Below are 16,369 nucleotides of genomic sequence, written 5' to 3' on the forward strand. Positions count from 1 at the left end.
CCTAGTTCCACATGAAATATAACTTCAAAATTTACATTATTAGAAGGTATAAGGGACAAAGTTGTGGCAGACATATCACTATAGGAAATGAATTGATATAAAACAGGAGAAATTTAACAAAAGGTTCTGACCAAGATTTGTTATGGTTCAATGAAGGGAAAATGTAGGAGTGGGATATAAAGGAAAGTTTGCGGATGGGAGGAATGAATGACTTGTCTGAAAAAAGTCAATGTTTATAAACTTTAAGAACGTCAACAGATAATCTGGAAGTTACCTTGAACCATCCTTATAATGCTGTTGCAGCTCACTCAAATTATTGTACTCGCAGTTCCATATTTTGTGTATCCTGCTTTGGCAGGGCTGACCCAACTTTCTCCTTCTTTCTTCCTTAAAGAGAATAACCAGAATAACAAGTCAGATTCTTACTATTATAAATAAAATTTGAACCATTAGGTTGTTTCAACAAAAAATTAGTCTTCTTGGGTGCCCGAATGGCTCAATTACATCTCCTTTTGCTCCCGTCATGGTCCCAGGGTCCTGGGATCGAGCCCTGGGTCAGGCTCCCTGCTCAAGGCAGCCTGTTTCTCCTTCTCCCTCTGCCATTCCCCCTTCTTGTGCTCTCTGGCTCTCTCTCTCCCTCTGTCAAATAAATAAATATATATATATTTTTTAAAGCCATAATTTTTTTAAATTAAAAAATTTTTTAAAATTAAAAATATTTTTAAAATCTTTTTTAAGAAACCATAAAAACTCATAATTTATAAAAGTCATAATAATTTTATAAATTATGAGTTTCTCATCCCCAGGAGTGGTTACACTAGAAATTCAGAAAGTAGATTGTAGATTGTACTAAGGCAGACAGCTACTATGTATGAGTCTTCAACGCTGTGCTTTTTATGTATGTATCACCAGTCAATATAAGAATCTCATCATTTCTTCATCATTCCTCTTTGCCACCAAGCTGTAGTCTCATTGCTAACCTGTTTATTACTTTTCTCCCCCTACATATTACCGTCCAGTCCTGATCACCCCCCAACAAGCAGCAAGAGTAACCGCTATTCTATCCTTTAAAAATAATAGATTAGCTTTACCTTTTTTTTTTTTTTTTCAACGTGTAATTGGAATTACTCAATATGTACTCTCTTGTCTGGCTTTGGCCCAATGATATCTGTGAGATTCATTCATATTGTTTTGTGCAGTTGTAGATTACTCATTTCTAATTTCTACATAGGGTTTCACTGTATGAATGCCCTGAGCCAAGGGCAGACGTTCAACCGCTGAGCCCCCCAGGCATCCCATGAATGCATTTCTATTGCAAATACACCTAGGGGTAGCTTGCTGGGCCATGGATTATACATGTGTTCAATTTACCAAACACTATAAAATATTTTTCCAAAGTGCTCGTATTCACTTAATATTCTTCCCAGCAATGTCTGAGAATTCTAGTTGCTTCATATCTTTGCCAACATTTACTATTGTCAGTACTTGTCATTTTAACTGATATAATGGTTGTTTTATAGTCACAGTGACCTTTCAAAAAATATAAATAAGATTACATCTCTCCCTTCCTAAACAGCCCTCCAATAGCTTCTAATTTCATCTAAAATAAAATCCAAACTTCTTAGATTTTATTTATTTACTCATGAGAGACACACACACACAGAGGCAGATACACAGGCAGAGGGAGAAGCAGGCTCCATGCAGGGAGCCTGATGTGGAACTCGATCCTGGGTCTCCAGGATCACACCCTGGGCTGAAGGCAGCGCTAAACCACTGAGTCACCTGGGCCACCCAATCCAAACTTCTTATAATGGCTTACGGACCTCTGCATTGTCTAGCCTAGCCTCTCTCTGACGTCATTTTATATCACAATCTTCCCTATTCTCTAGATTCTAGTTCCATGGTCTTTATTTCTATCTTTTGAAAACTACAAACCCTTTCTCACTTCAGAAATTTTATAGTAGGTTTTTTTAGATCTCAGATTATTCAGCTTATTGAGATTTTAATTCTAATATGATAATGCTTTTGTAAAAAGCTGATCATTTAGGTAGTAATAAGGAGACAAGACATGACTTGAAAGCTCACCTTGATTGGTATAAGTATCAAAGTTTAGAAACAGTGAGACTTAAAATCACTATTTTGTTTTCCCTCTGGATTTGGGTTAGGCTTTGCTTTTGGCAAAAAATCACTGAAAGCGTATTGCCCAAGCAAGGAGGAGAGAAAACTCTCTTCAATAGCCTTTTGGAGTTGACTCAAGTCCAATTTCTGATCTGCAGAAATTTCTTTTCCAATCAGACTGAGGAGGAAGAGTGCCTTTTTCTTTGTGGAAGATGCATAGTTTGAGCACTAACAGTTTAAATACTGTACATCGTGATTTATTGAGAAATGAAAAGCACATTTATCATTTTTGGAAATCCTTTCTCTTCAGCGTGGCTTTTATGAATCATTCTTGTCACACACTATGAAGAAACAATTGCTGTTTCACTTTCACTATTTGTTTTGTCGGCGTTATAACATTTTAGATGATTATATATTTGTTGATAGGAAAAGACTGACATATCTGGTACTTTTCACTTCTTATAACAGTCCTGATTTTACATGGATTCAGGACAATTATGACTGCAATATTATTTCTTATGCCAGAGTATAATAATTAATGATGATTATAAAAGTTTTGACTTTTGTTATTTTGTGTTATTAAGAATTGGTAAAGAGTTAAATAGAAAAATAGAGTGGCAGTCCATGTAAATATCAAAGAAACAAATTTGAAAAGATCCATATATTCTTTTTGAGGTAATAATTAATAAATAAAATTTTAATTTTATTTATTTATTCATGAGAGACACACAGAGAGGCAGAGACATATGCAGAGGGAGAAGCAGGCTCTCTACGGGGAGCCCGATGCAGGACTCGATCCCAGGGCCCTGGGATCATGACCTGAGCCAAAGGCTCAGGTTCAACCACTAAGCCTCTCAGGTGCCTCAAGGCAGTAAATATTAACAAAATTTAAATCATAAAACAATAATAGATATTAGATTATATCATAATTCTATTATTTGTAGATTCATTTGGTGTATTTGTTTCATTAAAAAAATAGTTGCCATACTGTTTCATGTTTCTTTGAAAATTCTTCACATCTGGTGAGAATAGATTAACAGAAAGATACCCACCTTGTCCCTTCGAAATTTATGAGGAAGAAAAATCCTACAAAATTATATAAACACCTATGACAAATGATTTTCAAGTCAAACATAAAAAGGAACATAAAAATATAATGAAGAGTGTTACAGAAAAATAAGGTATCCAGAGCACATTTTGTACTCACTAATCAAACTTCAAAACACAGATTTGATAACACCAATTCTAAAAAGAAAAGCTTCTAACGTTTCGTGCCTATGGCAGTTAAGAATTTTCAATAGAATCTTGTTGAAGTGATTTCTACAGACTGCCAGCCATTTTCAGTACTTGATAATGAGGGCTTTTTAAGATTAGCGTAAGCTATGGATGTTGGTATAAAATTCTCCCTGGGAAATAGGCTGCTAGAAAACTGTTTCCAGAATTATATTCTTCAATGTATAGAGGAGTTTAGACACATTATTAAGTGGACCAGTTAAAGTAAGAATTTATGTCTAGTGCCTGCAGAACAATCTAGAAATGATAGTGCTGAGAGAAATGATTATTCTCAGGCAATAATAAAAAAACTTAAAAAGGCAGTTACTAGAATTTTTAATAATCTGAAGTAATATATGTTTTTGATAAAATTTTGTTTATTCTTTTTTTTTTTTTTAATTTTGTTTATTCTTATATACCAGATGTTCTTTCCATGATGGTGATATTTGGCTTTGAGTGAATACTAATTCTAGTGCTCAGCTCAGTGAAAATGTGTATTTACTGCATCACTAGTATTTATTTATTCATTAGTATACGCGTGTACTAACAGTCCTAGCATTTTAAATATAAGGCCAACTATATTAAGTACTTAGTAAATTAAGTATATTACAAAATGAACAGAAAAAAATGGAAATTGGAAAAGGCTGAAATAAGATGATATAAACAATACTTTAAAATGTCAGCTCGCTAATTATCATGACTTCCTAAAATCATTAGATAATATTTTAAGAAGTAAAATTAGGGCAATGCATTCATCATAAGTGAAAGTTAATGTAAATCCATTTTATAAATAGTCTTTATAATCTTAAATTTTTCAAAGGCCTAATTAGATTGCCATTGTCTTTCTAGCTGTGAAAACGAAGAGTACTTCCTGATGGAAGAAGTGTAAGCTTCCTCTATTTCCTGTTGTATGTTTGTGCTTGGCATTATTATTACACTGCCTTTAATCTTTAATTTATTTACAGGAATATTTTTAAGCCACTTGTGCATCTTCTGAGGATAAATTTAGTTAAAACTATATAGAATAATCTACAAATCAATTTAACTACTTGCAAGCGAACTGTGAGGAACCACAACATCCTGGCTGCTTGAGGCTCTTTTCGTCTCAACACCCGACAGCCAGATTATCTTTTAGACCTCAGCCTAGAACATTGCCATGTTTTTTCTGGCTGGTCTTTGGCAGGAAACTTTAATACAGTTTAAATTGATATTTCTTTCCAAAAGTTCCTCTTAGCGTCATGTGTGTAGCTACCATCTCAAATAATTTTCATGCAGTCAGCTCTGATTTTCTTTTATTTTTATTCGTATTTTATTTAAACTATAAAGAAATAACAACTTTATAGTTTGGAAAGGATTTTGGAGCTAATGTATGTCAATCCTCCTATTTTTATTGTTAATTTCTTTCCAATAAGTTAACTTTTTCCCCACCGTCAACTTAACCATTCTTTTGTCTTCCAGTTGTACACTGCCTTATTTTTAAGTCAAAACAATGCTATAGTCAAAGAATATAACTTTAAACGATTCCTGATAACTAATAATGATGTATCAGACATTTTTCTCAGAATATATTTTGACAAAAATTTTCTCAGTGCAAAGTATATGCATTCTCAATACATGTTCTTAAATGGTGAAGAAAGGGTTAAATGATTTTTAAGACAATTTTTTCCACTGTACTGTAACACAGAAGACATGATTTTAAAGAACTGGATAATTTGCATGAAAAAAGTTCATTTACATGTATCAGAATTTACTAGTTATGCCAAGTGTCATCCCCATGAATTAGAAATAATTTTGTTTTTTGCAGTTCTTGAAATTTTGATCCTATTATCTTACTTCTACTATCAAACACTCCAAACTTCCTGACAAAAGCATTCACCACCAATACCTTTGAATGATGTAATGAACTCAGGTAGCATGGCAATTTGTTTTCTGTGAATTTTTAAGAGAAGCTTCACAGAAAGCTTCTTTTGGAAAGGTTCTGTTTATTATCTGGAGTACCTTATGTCAACCAAGAGCTCTAAAGTCAGGGGAATGATTACTGTGAGCGCTACTGAAATTAAATTTGCCCTATGAGTCATTGCCCAGTTGTGATGTCAGGTAACAGATTATGTTTGTTCACATCTCTTCATTTTACACGAGTGTTATGAGCCACATAGCATTGACAAAGCTTTAAAGATTTAATATTTCAAGGGTTTCTCTGTTTATATTTTTGAAAAGATATCTTGAAATCTTAACAGGGTATTTATGAGATTATGCACACTTTTTGGAAGGAATTTAATTCAGGTTTTATGATGAATTATGGCTAATGGGATACTGACTTTATTTTGCCAAATTATATTCTGAAACCAGCTTTTTCTGCAAAGTGGCACACAGGAGAAAAGTCTAAGGTAGCTATCCAACATTAAAGATGATGCCTTGGAAAGTAATAATAAATAACAACTCAATAAAAATAATAAGGATAGTATTATTAAAATTTTTGAGGTCTTCATTATATGTGGGACATTGTACAGAGTGAGACCCATGCATTGTTTCATTTGTAGAACTCTGAGTTAGGAAGCGATATTATCTCTATTTTACAGATGAAAATTCTGAAGCTCTAGAAAAGTTAACTTGCCAAAGTTCACATGAGTGTAAGTGATAGAATAGGAATTCAAATCTAGGTCTGCTTAATTCTTGAGCCCACGCTCTTACCCACCTCACTAGATACATCATCCATGGAGATGTTCAAGCCTAGTTCAGAAGATGGGTTGGCAAGAATATGCAAGAAAGACTTCCAAAATCAGCTGGATGGTTGAACCAAGTGAATTAAAACTTTCAAACCCCGAGAATCTGTGATTCTATGTTTATATCAGTAAGAAATGTATTTTTATGTACCTTTAGACTTTAGAAGGAGAATCGTGACTAGGGTTTCATCAAAGATGGATTTAAAATCAGTTTTAATTTAAGACACTAAAAAGGAATATGAAATAGTTTAGAAAATTTGGTTCCAAAACAAATGTTCTCTTCATATTGTGGGTTAAATTTAGTCAGAGAAAATGGTGCAACTTCTTTGAGAGATGCCTTGCTTCGGGCCCTTGTATCTCATCTAAATATTGAAATACCTCCTCCACAGATCTCCCTGCTTGAGACTCATCTCAATATGCCATTTGTCCCAGTTATTGTCCGTCACCATATAAAGCCCTAGGTTTCTTGGCAACTTCATCATCAACAACATCCTGATTATCTTTGACCTTCTGAATGGTCCCTCTACCTTCTTGCTCTTGTGGAACTGGCCTCTCCCACGAGGTCATTCCTTCCGTGCACCGTTCTCAGGTGGTGGCTGCTTTTTATTCTATAGCTTTTTTATAGCCAGACCTGAAGGTGGGGGCGGACATTCTCTTGTCCCTCACTGCTGCTTTCAGATAATTCGTTTTCTATCCTCTCTAAAACCTTGAATTCCCCGCCAAATTTCCCACGACTTCTCCTTATTGCTGTAATCAACTCACTCAGGGGACACCCTCAACTCCTGTTTCTGTATGATTTTAGCTCCTGGCTCACCATCACTTTCTCTAACATCATGCTATTACTGGTAAAGATGAAGCGTTCAATAATTGGCCTCCAATTTTTCAGACTTTCTCTTCCACCGTGATCTATCCTCCATTCTATGTCAGTCACCTACAGCCATTGTCAAAAGACTCTTCTTCCTCTTACCCTGCTCTGTAATTTCTTTCCCCTTCCATACCACCTCCAGCTGCAACTGTGTTATCACTCTATAATAGAGTGATAGATAGATATTTATCACTCTATAATAGACTGTATAATTTATAATTTATTATGTTTGCTGTAAATTGTTTGTTTCCCCCAGATAGGGTGCAAATTCCTCAAAATCAGAGATCTGGTTTATTTACTGATTATAGGACATGTTGGTTAGTTACTTTTCCAATCTGTTTCATTCTTCCCTGGGCACCCAGGTGTCCTATATTTCCCAGATACCCTTACTGTTTGGTGCATCCTTGTGACTTCTTTCAGGCCAATGGAAGGTGCATGCTGTGATGTGCACCATTTTGAGGCCTGGTCTCAATGTTCTCTTTTTTCCCCCCTTCTGCTATATGGACACAAAAGACCCAACCATTGACTGATGCTGTGTAGGATAATGGAACCACAAGATAGAAACAACCTGGGCTCCTGAATCACCTCCTGATGGCTGCCCACCAAACATACTCATTAATCTCTTATCTGATACAGAAGTAAAATTCTGTTGGGTTAAGCCTTGAAAATTGTTATTGCAGTTAGCCCATCCTAAATCATATAAAGTTGTATCCTGAGCCCTTGGACTGCGGCTGAAACATGATAATTGCTTCTTAACAGATATGTTTTTCCTTTTCTCTTCAATATGATGGAATAAAAGACTTCAAAATCACCAGTACCTGCTTAACCAGTATTTCAGAACTAGTAATAGATTAAGGCTAATAGAGAATATGGCCTGTCTTGAATTTCCCTGAATTCTTATCATCTATGCCAGAAAAGTAGTTGCTCAGAGCCTAATTTCTCTGGAGAACAGGGTCCTATTCTAGCTATAACAATAGAATAGAAAGGCTAATGAAATACTCTGTGAATTGATCTATTTCAGATTAAGACCGCAAATTAGTTTGTTATTTAACTTCATGATGTTTAAAACTTCTGTATAGAACTCAGAAAATTTTTGCTGGCCTGGGAACAGACAAACTGAATTGGATATTTATCATTCTCTTATTTCTTTATTTATAGTAAGAGTTCTATAATAGGCGGGACAGAGGTAAAGCCCTTATTTTAATATTTATTATTAACTTGAATATTTGAGGTCAGAAATACACTTTTTGTCTAGGAATCCTCAAGATTTACCAAGATTTATCAAAAATGTTTATTTTTCAGCTCAGTGGTTGAGCAACTACCTTTGGCTCAGGTCATGATCTGGGGTCCAGGGATCGAGTCCCACATCGGACTCCGCATGGAGCCTGCTTCTCCCTCTGCCTATGTCTCTGCCTCTCTCTGTGTGTTTCTCATGAATAAATAAGATCTTTAAAAATGTTTATTTTTCTTCATAGATGGATTTAAAAAATCTAATGACTTTGACTATGAATGTACAAATAATAAATTTCCCTGGAAAAGCTAAGTAAGATATAAAGATGATACCTAAATTCAGAATAATCAGGCTTTCTGCTTGGTTTCATGTGTATATCAGTTTTCCTTAACCAAATGTTCTATTTGCACAAATGAAATTATGTAACACAGACAGCACAAAATACTTAATGATTCTGTATATAAGTAGCATGAATACACATACAAATATGACAAGAAACACTATCTTATTTAAAGAACCCTAATAATTTGGTGAAGGAAGGAAAATAATATATGCTAGGAACACTGCTGTTGCTGCCCTTTCCTGTATTATATGTCTATTTAGATTGGAACAGAATTCTTCAGTTTTGCCCTTACCTACAGTGAATGATTGGTAGCAATAATATAATGTAGAGTGAAAAAGGCATTTGTTTTTCTATTTAAACAATTTGATCACATTTAGAGACATTTGCCAGAGATCTGCAAATCATATTTTGATTTCCTAATTCACTCTTTTCTTCTGCCACATGCTATACATTCTATGTATAATGTAATACCATGTTGTGATTATATTACCAGTGTAACATAGTATTGTAATTATATTACCATTAATTCCTGATTTATGTGTAACACATGACTTTTCAATGCCCTGTGTTCTTTCAGAATTAATTAGTTTTGTGTCTCTTTGCATTATTAGTAATATGTGTAACTTTAAAGAGGCAAAATCTGGGCAGCCCGGGTAGCTCAGAGGTTTAGTGCCGCCTTCAGCCCAGGGCCTGATCCTGGAGACTTGGGATCGATCCCACGTCGGGCTCCCTGCGTGGAGCCTGCTTCTCCCTCTGCCTGTGTCTCTGCCTCTCTCTGTCTGTCTCTCTCTTTGTCTTTGTGTCTCTCATGAATAAATAAAATCTTTAAAAAAAAATAAAGAGGCAAAATCTGAGTTAATAGAAACATAGTTCTGGCTTGCAAATTAAAGTTGAAGACTGTCCTATGAAAAGCTTCAATAAGAATTGATTGTGTTTGATGTTTTTTACATTTTTTTTAAAGATTTTTTTTGAAAAGGCTATTCAAATATACTTCTAACACTTTTTGAAATACTTTTTCCATAAGGATAGCTTTTTCAATGTATTCTGAAACCTTGATGATTTAAAGAGTCAATGCTTCTATAATCCAAAGTTTTACTATATTTGAGAACTTCAAAGTAGTTTATAAATATTAATTTTTATAATGTAATCTAGTATACAGGTATCCTCACTTCATGTATATGTTGTATAAACTGGGTTTAAAATCTTAAACACATTCTCTGTTTCCTATTAGCCTTGTAAATAGTGATTTCAGGAAATGTTTAGTTGGCTATCCGTATGGAACCTTCTTCCAGGAGTGGTCTGCAAACATTTAGAGAATATGTACTGGTCAGTTTTTCCATCGTAGAGTTGCTGTTTGACCTTAACGTGACCTGAGGGAACCCAGAACCACAAATGAAATCTGGTTCCAAATGGGGAAAATATATTAGTGTTGCATGATCAAGGGTCTAACCCTACCACAGATGGAAGTTTAGTCACTGGGAGAAAGAACATCATCCACACAGGAAGGTGGAAATCCTTAATTTCAGGGAAACATTCTAGCATGACTTATTAAAAAAAAAAAAAAATTCCTCAAGTCCAAGAAGCAGCATCTGCCTCCTTGGTTGGTATGTGTGTTTGAATCAACTCCCAAGTGTATCTTTGACCTCAGCAGTTTATTGAGAGCAGTTGGCAGGCACAGATTTGGGCCCACATTCCCCTAATCTGCCTTCCAAATTCCTTCTTGCATTTTGCTTAGTTGTATCCTGTGTATTTCCACTTGGCATTTCAGCATTTGTCACCAATCCTATTTTAAAAAATCAAGCTTGTCGTTGTTTTGGCTCAGGTGGTTTAAAAACAAAAGTTAAAGGGCGAAGAACTATTCAGGAGGTCTTGGCAAAGAAGGCAATGCCAGCTATTTCCTGTTAATAAGAGTTGAATGTGGAATATAGGTTTCTTCAGCTCTGGTCTTGACTTCTGTCCACGACTCTTCTTCTGGTGTCTCAGCAAATATACATCAATTGATTCAAGATGAGAATCAAAGCCAATTCTTTTTCCAAATTTCAGCGAAGTTCTTTGGGAAAAACATGAAGCTGGGAAAGGAGATGTTTTTGTAAACTTGTGATGGTAATGAAATGGTATAGCAGCCTGATCCTCAGAGAAGTTTTGGCAAGTGTTTTAGGGCAAGCCATTCCCATTTCTACATCCCTCTCTTAATTCCTACTTCCCTGACTCTCAGAGAGTGCTGCAATAAACGTTGTTAACTTTCTTGAAGATCCCTCTTCTTCAGAACTTACTTGTCTGATGCACTCACCACTCAGAGAACTAGAACTCATTAGTTGGTTAACTATGTCATGTGAAGGTGTTGAAGAATAACTAACAAATACATTAGCTTTTAAATGTAAGTAAGTGTCCTCTAAATGCCTTTATTCCAATCATAGAAATTTCTGGTTTTGTGATAGGACATTTCTTAGGGTTTTTTTGGGTCAGAGTGTTCCTTCTAGTAGTCGCCAAAGTGCATCACCTAGGCAAGAGCTTAATCTACTTACATGCAAATGAATGTAGGCTTTTTGTCCCCCTGGATGTTTCTCTATGTACATGTACCATGCAATCTGAGGAGTATGCCAAATGCCTGTAGGGACTATGCATTTTAACTAGCATTTGGTGGGTGCTATTGGTTAAGTAGGCCTGATTGATAAAAAAGAGTTTATGTGAAAAAAATTCTGATGTTCTGGATTAGTTCTTGCCTGGAATCCTTTCATTAAGCAGATGTCCTATGCTTATCATTAAAGGCAGGAAGGCAAAAGATCTAGGGTTAAATCACATCAACCTCAATCGGTTTCCTGTGGCTTTGCTTGCTTTTCTCCCTTTTTTTTTTTTTTAGAAGAGAGATTCATTTTAGGAGATGAAATCCTACTAGGCAGATATGAACAGCAAGAAGGTGATAGATTCAATTCCAGGGTATGCTGGAATTATAAAACGGGAGCTCTACAGTGGGATGGAAACCCAGCACTCAGGAAGTACAAATGCCTCTGTATTTTGTAAATGCAATAACTGACCAGGGCTGTCTATAAGGACGTTTTTGTTAAATTCTAATTTATATCTATTTGCACCTAATAACCACTGGTAATACAATTTCAATTTACTTTTTGTTCTTGTTGTTGTTTTTGGTTTACAATGTGAGTTCATCTACAGAAGCGGCCCTGGGGGCAGTTCGTTGGAGTCAGTTACCTGGTTAAGATAGAATCACAAAAATGATTTGAAAATAACCATATTGGTGAAATTTCAGCCTGGGGGTAAAAACACGAAATGGATTAAATTTTCAATACTTTTACTACTCCTTCAGTAGCAGTTCTTTGAAGTTACCCATCTTTCCTGCTCAGTGGTGGGCTTCCTTAATAACCTATCAGTTAAATTACGTAGTATTTCATCATTTATAGTTTAAAAAAAAAAGTATCATTTTGGTTACTGACACTCCTTTCTTCTCCACACTTGTTCCTGTGGCATTGGTTTCGCAAGAGGGGAAGGAACAAGATTTTTCCTGCTTTTTCTCTATACCCTAGCTGGATCAGGCATTTTGCTTATCAGGTGCTTAGTCACTTTCAGATAAGAGAGAATTACTAGTTCTTGCTTTAGTAGCAAGGGGAGACAGTTTGGATAATACTTTCTTGTTGGGAGGATGGAGCCAGAGGACCAATTCAAATGATTTTCCTCAGCCACAGGAAGGATGAGGGGAAGAATGGTTGCTCTCTATGGAGTCTGTGGTGCTCTAAAATGTCACTCCTGATTTGCTTCCAGTCCTTCTCTTAAATCTCTCTATGGTACAAGTCATCAAACCAATTTGGCTCTGTTACTCACTAATTACTTTATGTAAACACACAAACAACTGGCACAGACAGGTCTTGGAATAAATACAACCAACTCCTGGTTGTATTGGAGTGCGGGTAGAGAAGTGTAGACCCCTGGCCGGAGGACCGCCAGCTGTGAACTTTCACTGTGACATGGACATCAGTATGTTTTATGAAGGAATGGAGAGTTGTTATGGAACTGACAAGTCTATTATTGGGGTTAACTTTCACTGTAAACTATGATATTTGAACCATAAAGCAATTTTATGAACCCAAGGTTGAAAGACCTGACCCAGACTTTCCAGATAATTAGTCACACTTAGGACATGAAATCAGGTCTTCTGATTTTATTTATGGGGCTCTTCCCACTGTATACTCTTTGTATCCATCAGGGTTCAGTCAGGAAAATTGAAACTATTCAACATATCAAGGGGAATAGATATATTAGAAAGAACTAGCTACAATAGTCATGGAAGAACACTGACAGCGTAGAAGGAAGAGTGAACACCGCTCGGAAGATACCGACTGCAGGGAGCTGCTACCATTCCTGGGGCTCAGTGTTATCACCAGAGCCCATGAGGTGAGGGCTGGCACCACGGTAAGAGCTGTTGGCATAGATCGTGACGACAGAGGTTGGGGTTTTCTGGCAACAGGAAGAAATATCTGGCTTCTTCCTTCATCCTGTGCCCTTGTTTCCCCCCAAGAAAACTTATATATACTTTACAATTGGAAGTCTGTACCCTTTCGTACATTCTTGTACCTGTGCCTTTCTTCCCTTTTCCAATTCTTACTTTTGGGGAATAGATATGAAGTAATCCCAACAGTATTACTTAGGGAAATATGTAGCTATGGACTAGGGAACAACATGCCATGTCTAATAACTTAGCTCAAAAAGGAGCATATTTGAAGGATAAAAAGAAGCAATCTCCCAGTAAGATGGGTACTTAATTATTATAAAAATAATAAACATTACATTTTTCACAATACCCAAGACATGGAAACAGCCTAAGTCTCAATGGATGAATGGGTAATGTGGTGTGGGTGTGTGTGTATGAAGGGATAATGTGGTGTCTGTATATATATAAATCTATATATATATGGTGACTGTGTATGGGTGGATAACGTGGTGTATGTGTGCGTATATATAAATATACATGGACTATTATTCAACCATAAAAGGAAGAAAATTCCTCCATTTGTGACAATATGGATGGACCTTGAGGATATTATGCTAAGTGAGATAAGTCAAACAGGAAGATAAATATAGTATGGGATCACTTACATATGGAATCTAAAAAAGCTCAACTCCTAGAAAGAGAAACTAGAGTAGTGGTTGACAGGGGCTGGGGAATGAGGGAAATGAGATGTTTGCCAAAGGGTACAAACTTTCAAGTGTAAAATATATATGAATTCTGGGGAGAAAACAAATATTACACAAATAGCAAATGATAAAATTAAACATGGCCATTTTATCACTTATTCCTATCTTCATCATACCTTTTACTATCGTTACATCCCTTTCTCATTCCCCATCACAGGAAAAGAAGAAAAGTAAAGAATAATTGGAAAGATGAGAAGAGTGGGTGGGGGTTGTCAGGGAAACAAAATGTGGAGAGAATCAAAAGAATCAATAACTGCAATTATAAATCAAGACGTTGAGACAATATTATGTATTCAGAATGTTAATGGACATTCTCCTCATTTAAGTAAAGCGAAGGAGGAGAAGGATTAGGAAGGTGAATAGGGAAGATTACACCAAACAAATCCTCCCCCTACTGCATTATTTTCCCTTAGGCTCATTTTGATTTCTTGCCACCAGAGCAGGTGCTACAGATGTTTAATCCTCTGAGTTGGTGGTATGTCCCCAATCTCATATTTTTATGATTATTTTTAACTTCTTTCTTATGATTTAAGTGTATTTAGACTCAAGGGTTTACATGTAGATAGCAGAAGGAAGCATAAACAGAAAAAGGAAGCATCTATTTTCCTACAGAAGAGAATTTTTTAAAAAAGAAAAAAAAAAAGAAGAGAATACTTAAAACTTGCCCACAGACAGGGGAGAGATACCAGACAACTGTGTTGTGCTTCAATTCTCTTTCTCTTGGGCATGCACTTTTTTTTTTTTTTTTTCACCTAGCACCTGTCCGGGCTAGTCTAATTGCTGCTCTGAGTAATTAGCTGTGCCTTAATTTTGTCAATGTCTGTCCATCACCTAGCCCTGGTCTCTAATTGTGGTCAGATAATTGTCACCTCTTACCTCCCTTTGAAAAAGTTTATACATTGATAGTCCTGTAACTTGAAAGAGGTCACTGATTTTTTAGAGAGTTCTTTTTTGTTTTCTGCTTGTCACGGTTAAAAGAAATTCATTGAGAATCACAGAAACCACCATGTAAGTGATTTATATCAAAGGCACCCAACATCATGACAGGATCCAGGATGTGCTGGGAGACTGGCAGGTGGGGAAGGGAAGACAGAGAGGAGTAGTTGGCAAGACCCATGTGTATCATTTTCTTAGTTTAGAAGCACATATGGTGCTTCATAATGCTCTGCTCAATTGCTATATACTTTTAGTCTACATCCTATTAAAAATAAGCTCTATTAAGAAGACTATTTCAGAGAAGTCATGAATCTCATACTATAATTCACGGAATTTTTCAGGAGGAGCATTTAAGTTTAATATAGACTAACCCTGAAAGATAAATTGAGACATCCAAACTTTTTTAATGAAAAAATAAACTTATTTCTAAAAGATGTTTCCACTCTTTAAAAATTACTAATGGAACATTACAAATTCATGACTGAAGTAAAATTTTAATGTGAACAGTAGAAAATAAAAGAAAATATAGCAAATGCCTCCCTAACCTTGCCCAACCCCCCCAAAGCCACCCATCATCCATAATAAGTCATGTCCTCTTCCTTTTGTAGCTTCATGTATGCAGGTCTAAGTCCTAATTCTAAACCCTGAGGAGGAACTACCCAAAAGAAATCACAAGCCCCGACCTTCAGAATCTTGTCATCTGAATTATATGGTGAGATAGAAGAGCAAGTTGTAATGACTTACTATAGTGTTTATTGATATATTAGGAACTAATCTTACAGTTAGACTAGTGTGCTATTGGGAATTAATCATACCAATCTGTAAGTTCTATTTAGGTTCAGGATGATTTTTGGAAAATGTAAATAAATAAAGGGGTCTAGAATTTTTTCTATAATTGCATGAATATATCAATATCTGAGCTATTTATACACTCAACGTTTCATATTATAGTTTTGTCACAAAGTATGATTGAAGTGGTCTTCAATACTGACACTGTCAGTGTTAAGGGGCCACCCTGTCTGCTGATAGCTATACCTCCCTAATGCCCACTGCTTCCTGGATTTTCAGTTTAAAAGAAACAGAGCGGCTTTTTACTTAAGAGAAGCAGACTCACTCAGAGCACACTCACAAAAACAGACTCCTACCAAGGGCAAAGGGAAAAAGAGATATGGGAGCAATGCATATCAGTGATAATCCTCACAAATGTACTCACCCTCTGATTTCTTTTATCATTGCCCCGTAAGTTCTGGCTTTTGGATCTGGAGACATATGCTTATTTCCATTAACATGATTTCCCCTGAAAGATAAATATATGACTTTGGCAGAGAATTCAAAACAAATGTGAAAATTGAGAAACATCCAAGTTATTATCTTGACAATTGGCTTTTATACACTAGTTAGACATCTTCAAGAAACAAAGATTTATCATCCATTGACGTAAATCCATGGTGTGGAAATTCTAAAGATGGGCCATGAAACCAAGAGATTTCTATTCCCAAAATAGGTATTAGTATTTTATCGCCTAGTAGAATGATAGAACATGCTATATAGGATAAAAGTATTAAAATCTTACATTCTAAAAATCCAAATAATAAAATAATTAATCGAGACAACATTTAGAATATATCAGACGTATATGTAATTTAGTTCACCCTGTTTGAGCAAAATAACAAAAT

At 35.7% G+C, this 16,369-nt stretch overlaps 1 protein-coding gene and 1 long non-coding RNA gene across 3 annotated transcripts in view; one reads left to right on the plus strand and one right to left on the minus strand.

The window, feature by feature from the left end:
* LOC144304510 (tubulin beta-4B chain-like) overlaps positions 1–16,369 on the minus strand; it is a 28,336-nt gene that overhangs the window by 3,577 nt on the left and 8,390 nt on the right. The window contains exons 2-4 of one of the 2 annotated variants that reach the window (XM_077883050.1): positions 15,907–15,990; positions 505–639; positions 275–387 (exon numbers count right to left, since the gene is read on the minus strand). In XM_077883050.1, the coding sequence (XP_077739176.1) occupies positions 275–387; positions 505–525 (134 nt within the window). In that variant the 5' untranslated portion in view covers positions 526–639; positions 15,907–15,990. Of the gene's footprint in view, positions 1–274; positions 388–504; positions 640–3,170; positions 3,368–15,906; positions 15,991–16,369 lie in introns of those variants that run through there. The other variant, XM_077883051.1, reaches the window with a different exon arrangement.
* Positions 3,458–6,233, plus strand: LOC144304682 (uncharacterized). Its single transcript, XR_013371605.1, has 3 exons — positions 3,458–3,615; positions 4,240–4,275; positions 6,094–6,233. It is a non-coding gene; the product is annotated as an uncharacterized LOC144304682 (long non-coding RNA).

This window comes from Canis aureus, chromosome 34 (genome assembly GCF_053574225.1).
Source record: "Canis aureus isolate CA01 chromosome 34, VMU_Caureus_v.1.0, whole genome shotgun sequence".
Lineage (NCBI taxonomy): Eukaryota > Metazoa > Chordata > Mammalia > Carnivora > Canidae > Canis > Canis aureus.